The 21,551-nt window shown below is 47.2% G+C and overlaps 1 protein-coding gene across 2 annotated transcripts in view; it reads right to left on the bottom strand.

Moving 5' to 3' along the window:
• Positions 1-21,551, bottom strand: part of C16H10orf143 (chromosome 16 C10orf143 homolog) — a 108,321-nt gene that overhangs the window by 60,939 nt on the left and 25,831 nt on the right. For both annotated transcript variants that reach the window (XM_067709027.1, XM_067709028.1), the window contains exons 2-3: positions 20,543-20,716; positions 20,382-20,444 (exon numbers count right to left, since the gene is read on the bottom strand). In XM_067709027.1, the coding sequence (XP_067565128.1) occupies positions 20,382-20,444; positions 20,543-20,716 (237 nt within the window). The remainder of the gene's footprint in view (positions 1-20,381; positions 20,445-20,542; positions 20,717-21,551) is intronic.

Below are 21,551 nucleotides of genomic sequence, written 5' to 3'. Positions count from 1 at the left end.
CCAGCAGCGCCAACAACTCCTCCAGGACACCTGAGCGTGGCCCAGAGGAATGGACTCCATCCAAACGCTTGTCCGGGCTGTGTCCCCAAACTGGGGACTGAAGGGTCATCCCCAGCTCTGCGTGACCATTTTCCCAAAGAATCCAGGGCAGGGGGGCTTGTCTGAGTTCCTGAATTATCCCAGGGTTTCCAGTGGCTGGAGGAAGAGGAAGAAGTGGAAAATGAGTGGTTGGATTTGGGTTGTCCACAGCCGGTGACTTACAGGAAGCAAGGAAAAGAAAGGGAAGCGGTGGGACTTCCCTGGCGGTCCAGTGGTTAAGACTTGTGCTTCCACTGCAGGGGGCTTGGGTTTGATCCCTGGTCGGGGAACTAGAATCCCGCATGCTGCGTGATGCAGCCAACAAAAAAGAAAGGGAAGGACTGAGTCACTGCAAGTCTTGATTTTTTATTCTGGTGAAATACACGACAAAGAACTTACCATCATAACCATTTCTAAGTGTACATTGCATCGGCATTCGGTACATTCATATTGTTGTGTAACCATCACCCCCCATTCATGTCCAGAACTTTTCCGTCCTCCCCAACAGAAGTTCTGTCCCCACTCCCGCTCTGAGCCCTGCTGTTTGCATTAGACAGCCCTGCCTTCCCACCGGGTGCAGAAGTGACAGTGATCATGGGAGGCGGACGCCCAGGAATCCTCACCAAATAAGCACGCATTCTGTAAGTAACTGATGGGCCAGAAGTTCCTAAAGGCTCTCTAAAATAAGCACAAAAATCAAGAATACTATCATGAGCTCGGGGGCCGCGGGCCGTGGTGATGAGGTCTGGGATGGTACTCGCCATGCGGCTCTGATGGCAAGGGAGGGGGCTTCACAACAGGGTCCGTGTCAGGGGCAGAGAGAGCCCGCTTTAACCTCCTCTGTCGAGGCTGCCTGTGACCCTGCACACTGGGCTGGGTGGCTCAAAGGCCCCATGCCAGTGGACCCCGTTCTAGCACCTCAAGTACATCACCGCATCGGCCCCGCTGCAGCTTATTACAAAGGGGGCACCGTGGTTGCTATTTCACAGGCAGGAAACCGAGGCGCTGGGTTGGAGTGAGGAAGCGGCAGGAGCCCCGGGCCCCCGACCCATCAGACGTCACCACTGCAGGTGCTGGACACCGAGACTAGGGACTTCCTAGGCTGTCCAGTTATTCCAGGAAAATGGAAACACCTTCCACACTGGAGCCCGGGGACTGCCTGCACCTCCACGAAGGCCCCATGTCACAGGGTCCTAAGTGACTCGGGGACATGCTGGTTCTCAGAGTGTGGTCAACGGCACCTCCTGGGGCACCTCCTGGGAGCCCCTCCCCCAGACCCGGAGACTCTGCTTTTTAAGCAGCCCCTCCCGCCCCCAGGATCCAGGAGCGCCTTGAGGAGAGCGGGCGGGTCTGGAGGGGCAGATGCTGAGGTCCAAGGAGCCTGGTTTGGACCCGTGGCCTGGCCGTGGATAACTGACCTGGTCTCACTGATCCTCTATCCTTATAAGTACAGTGAGGATAATTCTCCCCCCAAAGGGTTTTTTGAGGGTTAAAATTGATAATTCAGTACAACATCTGACATACAGTGCTGCTCTCTAAAGGGCAGCTTCCTTCCCTTTGCTTTTGGGGAAAAAATGCACCAGAAAACTGTTTGAGTTTTAAGCAGAAAAATTTCGGGAAATGATCTGGTATAACAGTTATAATCAGAAAATGTAATGGAAAAAAGATTATCTAGGACTGAGCTTAAAGTGTAAGACTGATACTAACAAAACAAAAACCAAAAATGAGGGGAAAGAAGGAAACTTAGCTGCACACGGAAGAAGTATTATCAGAGTAAAGTGTGCTGTGTCTCCGGTGACAAGTCACAACAGTGTAAAGTCACCGCTTATCCCACAATTAATCGGTAAATTCAGCACAAATCCAATAAATACTTCATGTGGTTTTTACTTTTGATATTTTGACAAAACGATCCTGAAGTTGATCTGGAAGAACGAGCACGTGAGGAGAACCGGGAGCATCTGACAAATACCAGGGGGAGGTGCCGCATCAGCCGTCCACACAAGCATGTGCGCTGGGCCTGGACACTCCTTTTCTTCCCTTTTCTGCTCATGTGTTATACTTTAACACATACACATCCCACACGCACAGGTGGTGTAACAGCCACCAGATGAGAAAGATCAAAGAACAGAAGAGGAAGTACAGAAGCAATCCCACGTATAGAAGTGGGATTTATAATCGGTGCAGAAAGATGTGGTTAGAATAACTGGTTAATATTTGGGGAAAAGAAAAGTTAGATCTATCACCCTATGTCCCCAAACTTCGTAGCTAAAGCGAAGTTCTATGGGTTCAAAATGAAATCAGAATCATGAAAAATGTCGGTGCATAATTTTCATATCAGTTCACATAATGTATGTAATCCGGGGGAAAGGAAGGCCTTTCTCGAATGGTTCCAAGAAGAGAAACAGGCTAAAAAGAGGCCAACAGATACGACAGCTAAAAACTTCCAGCAAAGGACTCTGTAGACCTCACTGAAAAGAATGTGAAAAATTGTAAATGGGGAAAAAAATACATGTAACAGATGAGAGGAAAACAGACTTATTATTTAACTCCTAAAAATAAACGACCATGACATGCACCCCAACAGGAAAATGGCCAAAGATGGGACATTCAGAAAGGACACTCACGTGGCCGATGACACGTGTCAGAAACGCAACGCAGGACCCGCGCATTAAGACCACGAACTTGGTGCAAAGGTCAGATTGGCAGGGATGAAAAAGGAACTTTTGCCAAAAAATCAAAATTGAATCTGATTAAGCTTCTGGATCAACATCAATTTATAGGAAGTACAGAGGTCAGAGAAGTAGGTAGAACACGCGAGATGCAATTAGCAACATCTCAGCACAAACTCTACCAATAGTTTCCTGAAAATACACTGCAAGTGGGGACAGGAGGTGGGGGACCCGTGATCAGAGACTCAGGACAGATCAGCCACTCAGGTGCGTGGACCCTGTCTGCGTCCTGCATCCAACTCAAACAAGTCATGAAAAACCAAACAAAATAAAAACAATCACCTGTGAAATCGAAGAGGCATGTAGGAATTTGACCAAAGACTACAGAGGGATTTCATAGTATAAGGAATTATTGTAAATTTTGTTTGAGGGCTGAAAATTGTATTGTGGTTATGCTTTTCACTTTGTCTGTTTGGGAGGACAGACTGAAATAATTATAGTTGAACTAATATTATGTCTGGGATCTGCTTCCAGTACACAGGGAGGGGGAGAGGAGTTGGGCAGGACTGGCCGTGGTGACCCTTGTTGGAGCAGGTCAAAAGCTAAAGGGGGTCCTTGTACTATTTCTTCTGCCTACTTTTGTGTGTGTTTAAGACGTGCTAAGTTAAAAAGAAAAAATAAGAGTGGGTTCTATTCGGTGTTGGTGAAAGGGAAGGGACATGGGACCACCTTTCCAGAGGACAGAAGACCAGTGCACCCACTGACCTAGCAATACAACCTCTAGAATCTTCTCTTATGAATATAATTGAAAAACTTTATAAAAATGTATGTGTAGGACTTCCCTGGTGGTGCAGTGGTTACAAATCCACCTGCCAATGCAGGGGACACGGTTTCGAGCCCTGGTCCAGGAAGATCCCACATGCCACAGAGCAACTAAGCCCGTGCGCCACAACTACTGAGCTTGCGCTCTAGAGCCCGCGAGCCACAACTACTGAGCCCACGTGCCACAACTACTGAGCCTATGTGCCACAACTACTGAAGCCCACGGGCCTAGAGCCCATGCTCTGCAACGAGAGAATCCACCGCAATGAGAAGCCTGCGCACCGCAACAAAGAGTAGCCCCCGCTCGCCGCAACTAGAGAAGAGCCCACGCACAGCAACAAAGACCCAACACAGCCAAAAATAAATTAAAAAAAAAAGTATATGTAAGAATATTTATCCAGCAATTTTTGTGATAGCAAGTAGATGAAAGAAAGAAAGAATGAATGAATGAATGCAAAGAACCTACATGCACATTAGACAGAAAGTGGGCAAATGCACTGTGTATTTTCAGTCAATGGAATACTATGCAGCCCTCTTTTTTTTTTGGCCATGCCGTGCGGCTTTTAGGATCTCAGTTCCCCCACCAGGGATTGAACCTGGGCCCTCAGCAGTGAAAGTGCTGAATCCTAACCACTAAACCACCAGGGAACTCCTGATGCTGCCCTTTAGAATGACAACCTAATACACACTTGCTGACATGAGAAGATGTACATGATGTTAACATCAAAAGTACAGGCCTACAGATGTGCGTGTCCACACAGAAAAAGATTTATAAGGATACACGCTGAAAAGTAAACATTAGTTACCTTTGCATAGGGATTATAGATGACTTTTTAAAAAAATATTTATTTTATTTGGTTGCACCAGGTCTTAGTTGCGGCAGGCGGGCTCCTTAGTTGCAGCTCCCGGGCTCCTTAGTTTCAGCTCACCAGCTCCTTAGTTGTGGCACGCATGTGGGATCTAGTTCCCCAACCAGGAATTGAACCTGGGCCCCCTGCATTGGGAGCGCGCAGCCTTATCCACTGCGCCACCAGGGAAGTCCCTGACTTTTATTTATTTATAAATTTATTTTATTTATTAATTTTTGGCTGTGTTGGGTCTTTGTCGCTGCGCACGTTTCTCTCTAGTTGCAGTGAGTGGGGGCTACTCCTCGTTGCGACACGTGGGCTTCTCATTGTGGTGGCTTCTCTTTGTTTCGGAGCACGGGCTCTAGGCACGTGGGCTTCAGTAGTCGTGGCTCCCGGGCTCAGTAGTTGTGGTGCACGGGCTTAGTTGCTCCACGGCATGTGGGATCTTCCCAGACCAGGGCTTGAACCTGTGTCCCTTGCGTTGGGAGCGCAGATTCTTAACCACTGTGCCACCAGGGAAGCTCCCTGACTTTTATATTTATATTTCATTTCAACTTATCTAAAATTAAAATTTTTCTTTAGTAAGTGTGAATTTGAGGTATCATTTTGAAATGCGTTAAAAACAAATGTGAAAATAAACTATTTTAAAAGCAGGCAAAACAGTTCAAGTGATGTTAATAAGTCTTCGATAACCATTTACCATGCTTTTGAATTTTCTGAGAGTTTTGTAATTTGTTCCAAGGTTTAGAAACCATTATAAACTTATTTGGTAAAATGATAAAAGGTATGTGCTGATATTTTTGTCCCTACACAAAAAGCAAACAATGACAGATCATGATTAAGAAGAAATGGAAAATTTAATGGATGGATATTCATGTATATGTATATCTAATACACATACGCAAGTGCCTGGTCTGTTTCCTCAGAGTGTTCCTCCTCTTTTGACAAGAAGAGAAAGACGAAGCACCTTAAAGGGATAATCACATTTCATGCCGTCATGGGTGTGTCAAAACCCCGTTTCGTGGAATCTGTGCAGGTTTTGCGTGTCGCTAGTCTGTTTTCGTACCTGTGGTGTGGACAAATTGGTGTGGCAGGGAGAGGTGGTCCCTGTGCAGGGTCTCCGGGCGGTGGGCCTGCTTCCTGCCTGTCACATCCCCTTACATCCCGGCAGAGACAGACAGGCTCCCTGCAAACTTGCCTACGGACTTTAAAGCCAGCCCTTCCCCACCAAAGGGCACAGCTAGTGTCAGAGCCATCAAAACAATGGCCTGCTTGTCCCCAGGTGGGGTACCGTGCCACCTTTTAAAAGGACGTTTTCCTACAATGATGTGGGAGCATGTTCACTACAAAACACTCAGAAGTAAAAAAGAAGTCCACATCCGGAGGGTGGCCCGCCAGCAGGCCAAGGGTGGCAATGCGGGGTGAGGGGTTTTGTTTTCCTTTCTCTATTTTATTCTACATGAACAAGTATTATTTTTATAATCATAAAAAAGCCAATTAAGAAAGTTTTACCAAAACGTCGTCTCCCTCATCCTTTGCAGGCTGCAGGGCCCAAAAGGAGGCGGGTTGGGCGGGACAGAAGGGACGATTCCGGAGCCGGGGTGAAGTCAAAGGCCAGGTGGGCGAGGTGGGCTGCAGGACATGCTGCCAGGCTCTGCAGCGCCAGAGGTCTCTGCTGGGCAAGAGGGCCTGCTGGTGGGCTCCGCGGGGCACAGGGGTGGTTCTGGAAGCCTAGATCCAGCACACTCTACCGCGGGCCTGCTCTACAGGGACAGAGAATGCTGAGGCCACACCTCCCAGGGGCCCCCATGAGCTCTTCCATGCTGCGTTTTCTCTTTACCATTTAAGAACTGTAGGAATTTACGATAAAACTGCTGGTTCCCGCACGCTGGCCGGCTTCACTTCACCCCTCGTCACGTTCACACTGTGAGGACTCCTCATACGGGGCTTTTCCAGAGAAGGTCGCCTGCTCTGGCCTCAGAGGGGCCGTGTGGCAGGGCAGGGGACGGACCCTAAGCAGTGGCCAGGCCTCGGTCTCACTCCTGGGTCTCACACTAATGACAGCCTGTGGGTCACCAGACCCTTTCACAGAGGGACGGCAGCCGAGACACTGGAGGCAGCGCGGGGAGATGAGCCCTGACTGCACGTCCACCCAACTCTACCCAAGGGCGTCCGTCCTGCGCCACGCAGGGTGCTGCACAGGGGCTCTTCCCCCCCAGGAAAGCTTTCAGTCCATGTAAATGGCTGGGGCGACCGCTGTGCTGCTTCAATTACCAAAACACCTAGTTGTGAATATGTGGTCACCTCCTCGTCCCATGAATTTGGGGGAAAAGGAAGAGCTTATACACAAAACAAAATGTTGTCATCTAAGAATTTTCACGTTTTCCATAAAAATTAAGATGTGTATCTCATTTGGAAAAGACAGAAGCAAATTAAAGCTCTTTAAAGATGTATTTTTAAGGCCACAAATCTCAATACTTTCTCTCGGCCCTGACTGGCGTTTCCTCATCAAGTCCCAGCTCTGCGAGCTTGCTCGGGGTTAAGATGCTGCGGACAGAAAAGTCAGCTTTCTGTCCTGAACCTGGCAGTGCGTCCAGTGACTGGGTAATCCATATCACAGACGGTCGCACTAAGCTCCTTTCTGCCCCGTGTCTTCTTCTGCCCCATCTTTCCAGTATGAGGTGCTTCCGTGACTACACACAAGGGTTTACGGGTCGGGCTCTTCGGGACGCGGATGCTGCAGCCCGTCACTGGCAGAGGACACGGCCACACAGCTAACACAAGGCAACACGGCGAGCACGGGGCTGCGTCCGCCCGGGCAAAGGACCCGAGAGCAAGCCTACGACCCAGTGGTTTCAACGGGACCCGTCTCTAGGTGACAAGGGCATCTCAGGGTGCCTGCAGACCCAGGGGAACAATGCCAGTCTCCACAGTCAGGCCATACACTGAAAACCCAAGAGAAGGTGAGAAATTCCCATTTTAACATAAAGGTGGTCCTGTGCCTGATAAGTTTAGTTGGGGAATCACACAGAACAGACTGGATACTAACATTTACTGAAATTCAGTTTAAGTTTATAGAGCATTTTCAATATAAAAATAAGACTTTTAATTAAAAAAGAGTACTTAAGCAGCTCTGGATACATCCACAAAACAACAGAAAAGTATAAAGTGGGGCGACATCTGGATATGGCTCCGTAAGCTACAGGGCTCTCAAACCTCACGGGAAGTTTGATACTGAATTTTTTAAACTTTTAAATAAAGCAATTGATCTTCTTCTCGAGCAAGATGCATTTGAAAGGAGGCTTCATGAGGAGTAACATTTGGAGGCTCTTCGGGCTCTGGAGCGGAGGAGGACGTGGGATTTCCTGACGGGAGGGTACCAGGCGCTATTTGAACAGGTGGGCACACACATCCACCCAGGAGAGGTTTACATTCGCTGGCACGTGAGGGTTCAAAACCACAACTGGAAACCTCCTTTTTCAGCTTGCATCTTCTACCAACTCTCCAGATGGTTAAAATGTCCCTACAATGATAAAACAGCATGTCGTGGGAATCAATTTACCTTGGCTTCACATTCACCAACACAAAGCACTGCATTTAAAACGGCTGAGCTAACACTTATTTCTGCGGTAAGTACATATTTATAGAATATATATAAAATACTGTAAGATATTTAAAGCACTTCCTACAGTGCCTGGTACATAGAATGTTCTCAATAAATGTTACTTCTCTTCTCTCCCACAGTTCTATGAGAGGGAAAAAAAATAAAAATCATTTATAAATTAATAAATAGTTTTTAAAAATGATGTCTAAATATGGAATATGATTCAGCACAAAAGCACTGCAGCAGGGGCCAGGGTCTGGAAGTAACCCAGCGTCGGGAGGATCCGCACCCGGTCCCCCGCCCTCCCCGCCCCTGGAGCAGACCTCCTGTCTCCTCACCTTCGCCCGCAGAAGTCACTAGGAGCACCGGACGGCTGGGGGCAGACCCGTGGCCAGACACTGTGCCACCATGAAATGAGAGGTCTTGTCCAGCAACCAAAAACCTTTATCACACTTGCCACTGTCCCGGCAAAGAGCAGTGTGGCTCCGTGGCCCCTGGGCAGAGGCTGGCAGGGCACCCCTGCACTCCAAGGCTGCGCCGTTGTGGCAGAAGGCTCGCTGCGCTGGCTGAGGCCAGGAAGGGAGTGGTGGGCCAGGCGGTGGGGGGACAGAGCAGTCCGGTCCACGATGGCATCCTGTTTCCTGGAAGGCGGGTGCCGCCCTGAGCCACGGTGACCCAACAAGAGAGACTGAGGACTTGCGGTCGGCAAGGGAAGCAGCACCCAAGCTCGTGAACACCCGTTTCACACGGATGGCTCACTGGGGTGACTGGAACGGGATGCTGTGGCTGATGAACCTGACGAGGGGTGGGGAAGGCTTCACACACGTGGACCGTGGAGGCACAGCAGAACCTTAGAAGATGGGAGATGGCACCCCAGGCAGTGAGAACGGCAGGTCAGAGTGTTCCAGAACCAGAGCAGCTGCCTGTGTGACCGAAGCCAGGGTTCATGGTGCACAGAGACAGGGACGGGAGATCTGCCTGGAAGGTCAGGGGAGGTCAGGCTGGGCCAGGCTGCAAAAGGTCCTGAAGACCACGATGAATACAGAGGCTGGATTTGTTCAATGGACCTGTGTTTTCCAAAACAGTCTCAGAAGCACATGTATAACAGGCGTCCCTTGACAAAAGGACGTTCTAGAAATACTAGGCTGAGCAAAATCAAACCCATCTCTTCACTTGATTCTCGGGACCAACAGTCTAATGTACATCACACCTCCAAAGGTGGGGAAAGGATGCAGCATTTCCCGAACTTCTCTGGGCGGAAACTCTTGTCAGGAGCCCCTGAGCAGCAGGGCCCCCGGTGGGGAGGCGGGGAAGAGGCCAGACAGAGCGTGGAGGCTCTGTGGAGGGGCCGCGGGAGAGGTAGAGGAGGGGACAGGTCAGCAGGCAAGGCTGCAGAGAAGACGGGCCTCTCGGGAGAGACACTGGGACTGGGGGGGAGGGGCGGGGAGAAGACGAGCGACTCTTCTTAATTAATTTCATCATCATCATCGTCAACACCACCACGTGGGTCAAAAAAGTTCTTTTTGTTGAAAAGGTCTTCAGTGAGATGTCTCGTTCCTGCCCCCATCCCCACCCGCCTGCTTGGGTGGGGTGTACATGAAGCCACGCTGAAGGCAGAACAAATAGGACTTAGGACAATCGGACGCGCGAGACACAGCAACAAGAGGACTGAGATCTAGAACCTCCCACACAAAGGAACCACTCATTTAAACCTTCCACCCAATCTCTGTTCCCTGACCCGACTTCAAGTTCCCACATCACCATGTTCTTCTCCCCACAGTCCAGTTTGTCAGTGTTCCTCTCAAAGCCCCCCTCAAAGCTCAGACCCCCAGGGGCACCCACAGAGGACCTGTCCTGTCCCTGATACAGATGTGAGGCCTGACGTCCTCAGACTCCGACACACCTGGTGGCAGGGACCAGCCACTGGAGGCACGTCTGATGGGGGATGTCTGGGCACTGAGCCCCTGCTTTGGGTTCATGCTTTAGAGGGACCCCTCTGGCCGTACCTCTCCATGGATGTTCCCATCCAAAGGCCCTGTCCCCTTCTAGAGCCTGTCCCCTGGCTAGGCCAGCCTCTCCTGCAGGTGCATTCTCCTGAGATCACAGCACATCACTAGTGCGATTGCTGCAAGCCTGAAAGATGCCCAGGGGCCGGGTGCTTGCTGGAGAGGGGTGTGGAGATGTGGGAGCAGGAACGTGGATGGGGTGGACGTGTCCACGTGCACGTGCTCAAGGCCCCTTGTCATGCAGGACAAGGCCTGAGCTGAGGAGGGGGGTGGGCCAGGGGCCAGCTTTCCCTCGTTCCACCATGTCCCGGCGTGGCACTCTGAGAAATTCAAGAATTCTATATTTGAACCTGGCCTTCCACCTTGTTAGGAAGGATTATTTGTCTGTATAAGTCTGAAGTAGTGCTGGAGAGCAGGGCGCAAACCAAGGAAAAGAAGACTTGGTTCCTGCGGTCACGTTTTACCTCTGTTCCAGATTGTCCTGTAGCTCCCGTGTGCTGGAACGTGTCCTAGCCTAATCCGCTAGGGCCCTTCTAGGAGGCGAGCATGGCCAACGCGAACAAAGCTTAGTACTTATCGGTACCCAACGACAGCGTCTGGTGAGCAGTTCAAACAACGATGAGCACACGATGTTTATAATCAGTCTCCTACTGAATATCTTTAAAGGGATCAAGTTTGGGAAGCAATCCATTTAGACCAAGGAAAGGATAAGTGGGTAGCACTGAAGTCAGGGGAGGTAGCGTGACATGACACCCCATAACCTTCTCCACTCCTCTGAGGCTGAGTCAGGTGCTCACGCTGGGAAGGAAGACACAGGCCTGAACCCAGGCCCAGGCTTCTGCAGGGCGCAGCTCCACCAGCCACAGCAGTGCGACAGGCAGCGCTCTCACCCCAGATGTACAAGGATCAAGAGCTTTGCAGAGGAGCTGTTGTTGAGCTTGCGAGACAAACAGGAAACTTTAAAAATAGGGTATAGGGGCCCGCACGCCACAACTCCCGAGCCTGTGCTCTAGAGACCGTGAGCCACAACTCCTGAGCCTGTGCCCTAGACACGAGCCACAACTCCTGAGCCTGTGCCCTAGAGACCATGAGCCACAACTCCTGAGCCTGCACCCCAGAGCCCACGAGCCACAACTCCTGAGCCTGCGCTCTAGAGACTGCGAGCCACACTCCTGAGCCCGCGCCTTGGAGCCCACGCACCACAACTCCTGCGCCCATGCCCTAGAGCCAGCGCACCACAACTACTGAGCCCGCGCTCTAGAGCCCGCGAGCCACAACTACTGAGCCTGCGCTCTAGAGTCCGCAAGCCACAACTACTGAGCCCGCATGCCACAACTACTGAAGCCCATGCACCTGGAGCCTGTACTCCGCAACAAGAGAAGCCACCGCAATGAGAAGCCCACACACCTCAACAAAGAGTAGCCCCCACCCACCACAACTAGAGAAACCCTGCGCACAGCAACAAAGACCAAATGCAGCCAAAAATAAAGAAATAGGGTGTAAGGATGAATGTATATATTCTAGGAAAAGTCTTGAGTTTAAGACCAAAAAAAATTGTAGGCACGGCTTTCCTGGACTTCAAAAGCAGGCATTAAGGACAGACTCTCCAAAATATATATAGGCTGTTCTCTTACATAAGTTTGCTTTATCTCAAATTCATTGACATGGGCTCAGGAAGGGACATCCTGGCACCTTGGAGGGGATGCTGACGTCTTAAGAGGCTGCCCTGGAAGGAGCCTCAGGAGCTTAAAGAGCCCACTTACCCAGTGCTGCTGCTGCTTTTAAAAAAGATTTTTGTTGCTGTTTTCTTTTTACCTTTTGACCCCCTTCACCAATTTCTCCCCCCCCCCCACTTCTGGCAACCACCAATCTGTTCTCTGTATCTATGAGCTTTTTTTTTTTTTTTAAGGTTCCACATATAAGAGAGATCATACAATATTTGTCTTTTTCTGTTTGACTTACTTCACTTAGCATAATGCCCCGAAGTCCATCCATGTTGCTGTAAATGGCAGGATTTCCTTCTTTTTATGGGTGAATAATATTCCATTGTATGTATAGCACAACTTCTTTAACCACTCATCCATCCTATTTTTGCATGTTTTTCTTCTATTCAACAATCTTGTTGAATATTAGTTCTAGTAGTTGATCTGTAGATTTTCTTGGATTTTCTATGTAGATAATAATATCATCAGGAAATAACAATTTAGCTTTCTTCCTTCCCAATTCTTGTTGCCATTGTTTCTTTTCCCTTGTTTAATTGTCTGAGTTAGAAACCCTGGTAAGCAGAAGTGGTGACGGAAAACAAACTTGTGTTTTTCTCTTCATCAGCAGAAATGCCCACCTAGTGTGAGGATCCTTAAACCTTACCAGGATAAACCCTTCTATTTCTGGTTTTATCATGAGTGTGATTTGGAGTAACTGAACACTGTTTCTGTCTCTATTAAGATATCATTTGTTTTTTTCCCTCCTCCTTTGACCAAACAATGTAGTCATTTTTCTAATGCAAGTCATCCATGTGTTCTTCAGGTAGGATTTCTTTAAACCTATAAAGCCATCTGGGATGGTAGCTTTTGAGAACATTCCCAAATTATTCCATTGTGATTGGTCTACATTCTCTCTTCCAGAGTCAGTTTTGGCAAGTGAATTACTATGGGGGGAAGAGAATTCCCACTGCACTCACTGGTCATTCTAGCTCTGAGCCTAGCACAGCCACGTGTTCACACAGGACAGTCCCCTTAGCATTTCAGAGCGTCACTCCAAGGTCTTTGGTGTCTGCTACAATGCGGGGTCTGTTGTCACTCAAGTCCCTGTTTCCTCATGGATACCAGTTCTTTCTCTCTCGCAGCTCTCCAGAATTCTGTCTTTAATGTTCTTCAGTTTCACCATGATGGATGTGCACATACATCACATCCAAGACTCACCAGGACTTCTCAGAAACACACAAAAGTATAGACAGCAATATAACAACCCCCATGATCCATCACATAGCTTAAGAGGTAAAATATTACAGATTTAACTGAAACACGCACCATATCTGAGCCCTCACTCCCTAGGCAGGAATAACCTTCTCATGCTGAACTCAGTCCATCATTCTCAGGAACGTTTTTATTCTTTTAGTTAATATGTATCAACGTTTTACTTGTTGAAAATTTTATCTAAATGGTGTCATTTTCTTCTGTAATTTCCTTTTCTGAGTTCATCCATTCTCACTGCAGTGTGTATTTCACTGAATAAATATAGCCAATTCATTTATCCATTCTCCTATTGATGGACGTCTATGTGGTTTCTGGCTTTCTGCTAAGCAAACAATGCTACAATTATTTTGTACACATTTCCCTGGGCACATCTGAATATGTACCTAGTATTGAAACTTCCAGGCCACAGGGACACCCACCATCACCTTTACTAGACATCTGCTCTCCAAGTCACTATGCCAGGTTATACTGGCTCCACTAAAGTGGACAGACCCTTCAGGTCCACATCCTCACCCACACTTACATCAGCAGACATTTTTATTTTTGGTGCTTTAATTGCACGCCCTTAATTATTAGAGAGGTTGAATCTCCACTTAGCATTTATTGGCTGGCCGGGTGTCCTCTTCTCTGAACTGCCAGTTCATGTACTTCACCCCTTTATCTGCTGCTCTGTTTTGTGTGTTGCAAATGTGCCCCCTGCTCTAGGGTATCTTCTTAAACAGTGAAGGAGCAATTTTGATATGCAGCGTCTTATGTGCATAGTCAAATATGTTAGTCCTTTCCCTTTGGGTTTATTAGTTTTTATAAATCTTCCCAACGTCATAAATATATTCTCCTATACTTTCTACTGAAGGTTTTAAAGGTTTCTTTGTTTCGGGGTTTTTTTCCCCACATTTAGGTTCTTTACCTTTCCCCCACTTCCCAGAATTGATTTTTGTGTGGGGTAGAGATCTAATTTTATTTTTCCTCACATGTGGATAGCCAATTGTCCTAGCACAATTTATAGAGTAACTGGTCATTCCCAGCTGACTTGTAACACATCGTCTGTAATATATCCAGCTGCCATATATGCACTGGAGCTACATTGTTTGGTTAACTGAAGCTCTCAGTTTTATTCACTTGTCTATCTGTCTACCCCTAGGCCAATAACACTGTCTTAATTACTACAGCTTTGTAATATATCTTGACATCTGATTGGTGATCTCCCTCACCTTGTTCTTCTTCAAAACTACTTGGCTACAAATGCCTTTCTTCAATTTTGGGAAATTCTCAGCCATTACTCTTTTCAAATCAGATCTTTTCATTATCTTTTTCTCTCCCATATTCTAAATTCCTTCCTTCTAGATTCCCTAATGAACCTTCTCATTCTTTCCTCTGACTGCTAATCACACTTTTTATCTCTTTATCTCTCTTGCTGTATTTTGGATGATTTCCCCAGATAAATTTCCTAATTCACTAATTCTGTCTTCAACTGTGTCTAACCTGAGAATTTTTTTCACTTCAACGACTGTATCATTCATTTTTAGAAGTTGTTTCTTTTTTTTTTTTTTAACCTCCCAATTCCTTTTTCATACCATCCTTTTCTGCATCATGGCTCTATTTCTTTTTAAGTCATTTTTAAAATTCTTAAAATATTTACCTTTACAGTGAACTTCAGGTTCTTCTATTAATTCAGATTCTACAGGTTTGTATTCTCCTGTTTGTTAAGAGTCCCTGACACCACTCCCCTACTCCACCCCCCAGCCCCACCAAGGTAGCTTTGTCTACATAGCTTATATCACTCTATTGTGACCTTACGCACAGTGCCAGCTGTTTCACCTCTGAATCCTGTACGCTCTGGATGGTGGAAGCATCCCTCCAGGTGGATTCTGACTTTGCCACTAACCGAGGCTTTAAGGACTTTAATAGTCCGTGTCTATTTTTATGTTCATGCTTTAACTTTTGATTTTTGTAGCACTGAGACAGAATAAACTTGGAGCCCACACCCATGTACGACCGGTACTTTAACTTCTAATCCTCTTTTATGGTATAGGCAGATCTTCAAGGCAGAGAACTTTAGGGAAGGGTCCAAATTCTAGCTCCCACATCTCCACTGGCCAAAGTCTCATCTATCTCTGGACATCAGCATTCTAGCCCCCATGCCCTGGGCCCATTCTACTACCAAACCCAACAAAGGCTAAGACCTAACAACAGCCACAAAGGAATATGTTTGTATCCACTGCTCTGTTTCTCTCTTCACTTATTATATTATTAACTACGTATCTAATGTTTTTATATGTAGCAGGAAGGGATACATTTGCATTAGCTTAGTCTAACGTGCTTGTAGGAAATCTAAATTGCATTTTTCTTAAAACACTATCTTTTCTGTAAAAATCCATTTCACCGTCTCCTCATAGTATAACATTTTATTCCTAGAGAAAGGTTTAGTTTTGTTCTTCTAGTCACCTGAAGGCTATCTGTTCCTTCAGAGCCTGGAAATGATCTCAACAACACAGTTAAAAATTTTTAAACTCTTTTTCTGGCATCCATATTCAGAGAAAGCATTTACCATCAGAAGTTATATCCAAAGATTCTGGCAGCAGGTCTATTCAAACTCGTCCATTTTGGGATTCACGTCTGGCTACGCTGACACAGCCAAACTCCTCTCTTGGCCGGCTTGTTCTTCCACCGTTTGAATAATTCAGCCCTACGTCTCAGCCAGGAAGCTCTCACTGTGTCTGGGAACGACATCCACGAAGACCCACCACCTCACACTGTGCTCCTCAGAGGGGTTAGAGCAGGTCGTCACTGTGCACTGTCCGGGAGTGCTGCTGCCACACGGGCTATGAGCACAGGACCAGCCAGGAGAGCGGGAAGAGGAGAGGGCTGCGCTGTCGGTCCTGGGGCCGCCACCTCCCCATCAGCCATGGTGCACAGTGGGCCAGTCACTTAACCCCTGTGGACCTCACTTTCCTTATCTGTAAGGTGACAGGGTTAGACCGGTGACCTCTGGGGTCCCTGACAGACCTCAGGGAAAACGCACAGAGCGCAAATTTGATTCCTACAGAATGATCAATGAAATTCCCGTTGATCCCTCTATGACTGTGTTTCCTTCTCTCAGGACGTAAGAGTAAAGGACTCACGAGGAGTAACTGTTGCTGAAACAGGACACGAAGACCAGCCCACTGCACACAGATCTGTCTTCACCTACAGCACAGTGTTACCTTCTCATCCTCGGCCCTTGCTCCTGCCTGACACCCGGGCCCAGGAGAGAGAGAGAATCCTGTTTACACCAGCTCCCGGGTCCATTCCGTTTCAGTGCAGTATTTACAGATGCTACAGATGTAGGAAGCAGTGGCTAATAAGACAGATAGGTAAATAAAATAAGGCAAATATTTTAAAGGTCACCCATTTGGAGATAAGAAGTAGTACAAGGAAAAAAATGTATCCATTCAGAATCAGAATAATCATCCCTGGGCTCCTCCTGCCGTCCCTACAGGGAAAACGGAGCCCAGACAACAGCTGGGACGTGCCGCCCGCACCCCCCACCCCCCGCAATGTCTACTCTCACGTCCAGCCTCTCTTCTTCCCCTCCCCCAACACCACTGTCCGGCAAAGGATTTCCACGTCAAAAAGTGAATAACATCGAAGCTTATTAAGGCTGCTCCCTTAGTATTTGCCCTCAACACTAACGAACAGGCTGTTATCCAAAATCAATCTGTCGGGAATTGGGGGTGGGGGGTGGTCCACAATACCCAAAACATCATGTTTTGCATGTTGGCTTTTATGTGGCAATTCACTACCAGCTTGGGTTAAAAACCCAATAACCTGAGATAAATTGAAGCAAAGGAATACCAGTGATGTGCAATACATAAGGCCTACCTTTTTCAACTTAACGCCCAGGTTCTCCACTCTGTGGGCACTCCTAAATGCTGAGCCTGCTGGGCAACCAAGACCCACAGGCCTACATTTAAAACTGCAAGGCTTTGTTTTCAGGAGGATTTGTCCACTCCTTAGATGATTAGCCAGGTGGGGTCCAGTCAGAAAAGGGAAATCAATCTAGGTATTTCATACACAGGGATTCAACTTCACAAGTGATGGAGGAGAAGAGAAGCCACACAGGGGAAGGGAGGCAAATATTCCCCCAGTAGAAGCCCCACCCTCCTGCAGGCTGGGAGGACAAAGGGAGGAGATGGTGTGACTGCAGAGCCCCGGAGCTGGCCACCCAGCAGGAGCTGGGACCGGAGGGAGGGGCTGAGAGGCTGCCTTGGGCGGGGGAGGGGGAGGGAGCCATGCCCTGGGAGATGCAGGGGAGACGAGCGTGGTGAACGGAGCTGAGAGAAAACAGACAAGTGACCATCACGCGGACCCAATAAAGTCTGAAGGTGGCCCCTTCCCTGAGGAGCTGTAGAGCATCAGTGGCCAGGTACCATTCAGAAAACGGGGTGCTGTCCCCCCAGCGAACATCTTAACTCTGTTCTTCCCGTAGTTTCCTGCATGACAATGCCCACCGCTTTCACGCATCTTCCTTTCGTTATCATGGAACCTCTCGCAGCCTCACTAGGTTTCATTTAATGGGCAGAATCTCCAAGAAGAGCGTGATTTCCATGGCACACCTGGCTGCCATGGACCCCTGTGCCAGGCGGGCTGAGCTGACCGGGAAGGAAGTGGGCTGCAAGGCGCAGCCCGGCCTTGGCACCATCCGTGGGAGGACAGGAGCTGCTAGGGACGGCGGCCTTCACGGCGGCCTTCACGCCTGGCCTTGCAGCCTGGACGGCGCACAGCAGCGAGGGCAGCCCGCCCCGGGGTCGGGGGTGGACACCCCAAGTGACATAACACCATGTCCCACCACCGCAATTGGGGATGGCTTCACCCCAGTTGTCCGTAACATGAGCAGGGTGACTCAGGGTGAAGAGGAGTTGCTTCTAAATAATAACTCGTACTAGGAGTTGAACCTGAACAGTGATCACCCTAAGAAACTGTCAGCAACGACTGAAACAGTCATCCCCGCGACAGTGAGCTGGAACAGACCAAACAGGAGACTCGTGTGCCCGCCTGGAAAATGAGTTTGAGAAGGTCTACAGAAAAAGTCCTTGCATAGTGAGCAACGACTCATGGTAACAACAAGGAAAAGCTTCGCGGGAGAAAGACAACAGGAACTCAGGCAGCGGGCTTAGACAGCCACGTGAGAATTCAGAGCAGAAGCCATCGATCAGCTGATACCCTGCTGAGGTCAGAAATACCCAGAGAACTGGGATGCAAAGGAGGTTTTCAGGGATAAGCAGCAAACAAGCTGAGAAACACAGGTCTACGTTTTCCGTCAGGGATTCCACACAAACTCCCCAACGTAACCTCTGCTTCTCTTTGAGCCAAGGTCGCCATCCCGGGTCAGCTATGGGAACTGTGGGCCAGGACAGGGCGGGCTTGTGTGTGAAGTGGGGGGCACACTTGTGAATGGAGCTGTGTGTTTAATAAAGTCTTCTGAAATTTGGAATTGCTGCCCATCAGTGATTTACCGTTAAGCACTTCTCCCTGGGATCTTGCACTTCTAAAAATACTATTTGCTTTTTATTTAACACTGAGCCTTTTGATGTTCTAGAATACAAAAATAGTGTCTTATTATTTTAAAAGCTTAAGAGAGAAACTAGCCATATTATTAGAAAAAGAAGATATATGCAGCTATAGTCTGTTCAAATATCAAGAGGTGTGACTTTTCAAATTCACATTTCAATCTTTATTTACATAAGACTTTTAGAAGTAGTGGGTGTAAATATTAAATCACCCAAGCTTGGGTGAAATTTTATTGAGAATAACTACAAATAAAGGGAAACTGATTTTTTAAAGTCACTTTCTGAAATTTAGATGAAAAGAATATCGAGCATTAACAAAAAAATGATATATTTACATATCAATATAGGTTTTCTGTGCGCAGATTCATCTCCTAGGAAACATACAGAGGCAAGCTTGGGGAATTACAAAGGAAGGAAAACCCTAATCAAATAGGTACTGTTGTTCAAACAGAACATTAGCTTAAATGATCCAATCAGCTGCTTGGGCCAAATTTTTTTTCTTTAAGCCCTTCGTGCCAGAAGACGACCTCTCAGAGCATGAAGAACCCACATTACGTTCCAACTGTTTGCCCAGCAGATGGGGGATTTGAAAGATACATTCCATGGAAATGGGATAAGAACAAGGAAGGTCCTGGTTAGTCACCAGCATCAATGCAATCTACCCATAATGGGGTCGCACCGTTTACTTGAAATCCAGGGCATGTTTGGCAGTTACAGTGAATCAACCGAAATACAGTAAGTTCAAGTTGCTGGATCTTTGATTTCACCATTGTTCAGGATTACACCACAAAACGCAATACAACCTGCGGAAAGTTCCCGGAAGATAGAGGACAAAAAGTAGAGAAGCACATTGGGGCAGGTCTGCCACCAACCTTTGTCTTCATATTTGTCTGATGACGTCACAGAGTCAGAGGTTCGCATGGGCGATAACTGACACAGTTCTAGGCCTCAGTTTAAAACAGAGTCATTGCCTCTCACTATAAAACAAGTTGCCTGCAATGCAGCACGTGAAGACTATAGTTTACTGACTCAGTCTTTTGCTTATCAAAAACAGCAATGTGTTTCTCTAAAGATCTTTAGGGGGCAATCCTGAAAATACTCACACAGACACACACACACACAGACACTCCTGCTTTCTATGTGGAAATTAAACACAATTCTATCTTACTGCAATATGAAGACTGCAAATTTAAAATTAAAAAAAAAAACCAAAAAACAAAAACCAAGAATTACAGCGGTTTCAAACCTATTAACTTGTTTTTAGAACAAGTTCAGAATTAGTAACAAGGGTATCATGATGCTAACGCACACTTTACGATTTTCTGCCCAGCACAGGAGACTGAGAATCTGACTCTGGTCACGTTAAGACCTCCCTTTACTTTGAATTAATGGTGTGAATACTGTGTTTCTCCTTCTGAAATCTGTGGTTTGTGTGAAGTTTATGCAAACATGAAAGAAAAGCTTAAAGAGGGAAAAGAGAAAAAACAACGTTGATTCCTATTTGCATAAGTAAATAAGGTTAGGACTTTTCTCTAAGATGTACTCAAATAACCTCTATTTTAACCATATCCAGAGACCTGTTCCCTTCCCTGAACCCTGTGTTTTCGAAAGAACTTAAAATGTATATTCAATTTCTATTTCCAGTCTGAAGCTAGAAACAAATTAGTTTGCAGCCGGGTAGAATGCTAAGAAAAGCTTATCTGCACCTTTTTATTTACATCCCTCATTCCTTAGAAACGTATCTGCTGTTTTTATGACTTTGTTTTATGGATCTAATATTTAAGGCCAAGTCTACCTTTTATGTCACAGCAAGAAGGTTAATGTACTTACAGACTCCCCCGCAATGCATCTTGGGCAAGGCTGGGCCCAGCTCTTTCCACCGTCCTGAGGAACCTATTTAACAAATCACAGCGGCAGGTGAATCAGAACGGTGGTTATTTACACTTTTCATTAGACATTTAAAGGCTGGTTTGGTGGGAGCAGAAACCTACCCCCACGCTTGGTCGCCCCTGGCCACCGTCTGGCCTCGGTGCAGGGAGGTGGCCTCTGGGCTGGGCATCTGGTGACTCGGGCTCCTTGCTGCCCCAGGATGCGGGCACGCGCACCTTCACCTGGGGGCAGCCCCACTCCTGCGCCGCTGCTTCTAATCTCCTGCATGCCCGTTTCTGCAACAAACAAAATCTCACTTGAGATGGCCTCGGAAAGCACACGACACTCTAATTGAATTTGCTTTCTGAGAACCTCAGCTGCAAAGACAGACCCCTGTGGAGCTGGGAAAGTTTATAGGACATTTGAGGAGATGACTTTAAACTTTATCTTCCGGGAATAAACACCATCAATTACACTTAACCTCATTATTTCTAGCATTGTCTGACATTTACTTAGCTTTACGGATTTAAAATAGTCATTTTAAACAATTTTGGCTGAAACTCTTGTAATAAACTATTGTGACTGGTTTATTGATATTGAAAATGTACAAAACCTATAAATTTTGTTCAAGAAACTGGTTATATGCTTCAATACATTTTGCCTGGTATCAAGGCAAATACTTTCTTAATACAATATGAATAATTCACATGTGGATAATTCTTTGTCTTACTGACACTGAAGAGTAAACTAATTTTATTTATTTCAAAAGTTGCACACACAGCCCATAACTGATAACCTTTGGGAAAGTCAGCATTTGGCTTTTGCTTCTCCATGAACTAAAGATGAATTACAAAAGCAACCCTCCAATGCTAAAGAAAAACGGTTCACTCTCTAAGTGCGAAGACTGTGTACTTTGCGGGGTAACGATGTTTTCAGTGACACAGAGCTGAGGGTCAGGAGGCCCACCCCTTGCCAGCGCCAGCATTCCATCCTGGGTCCCTGGGCCAGAGGGCGGCCCCGCTGGTGGACAGCTCCCACCTGAGTCAGAAAGCACCCTAGCACACGGGCGGCCTGCACACCCTCTTCAGTCACTGGCAAACCATCGTCATGACTGGGGCCAAATCTGTTCAT

The sequence above is a fragment of the Pseudorca crassidens genome, chromosome 16 (assembly GCF_039906515.1).
Source record: "Pseudorca crassidens isolate mPseCra1 chromosome 16, mPseCra1.hap1, whole genome shotgun sequence".
In the NCBI taxonomy this organism is placed as follows: Eukaryota; Metazoa; Chordata; class Mammalia; order Artiodactyla; family Delphinidae; genus Pseudorca; species Pseudorca crassidens.
Note: the sequence above shows the minus strand (reverse complement) of the source record. Positions and strands in the feature narration are given on the sequence as shown.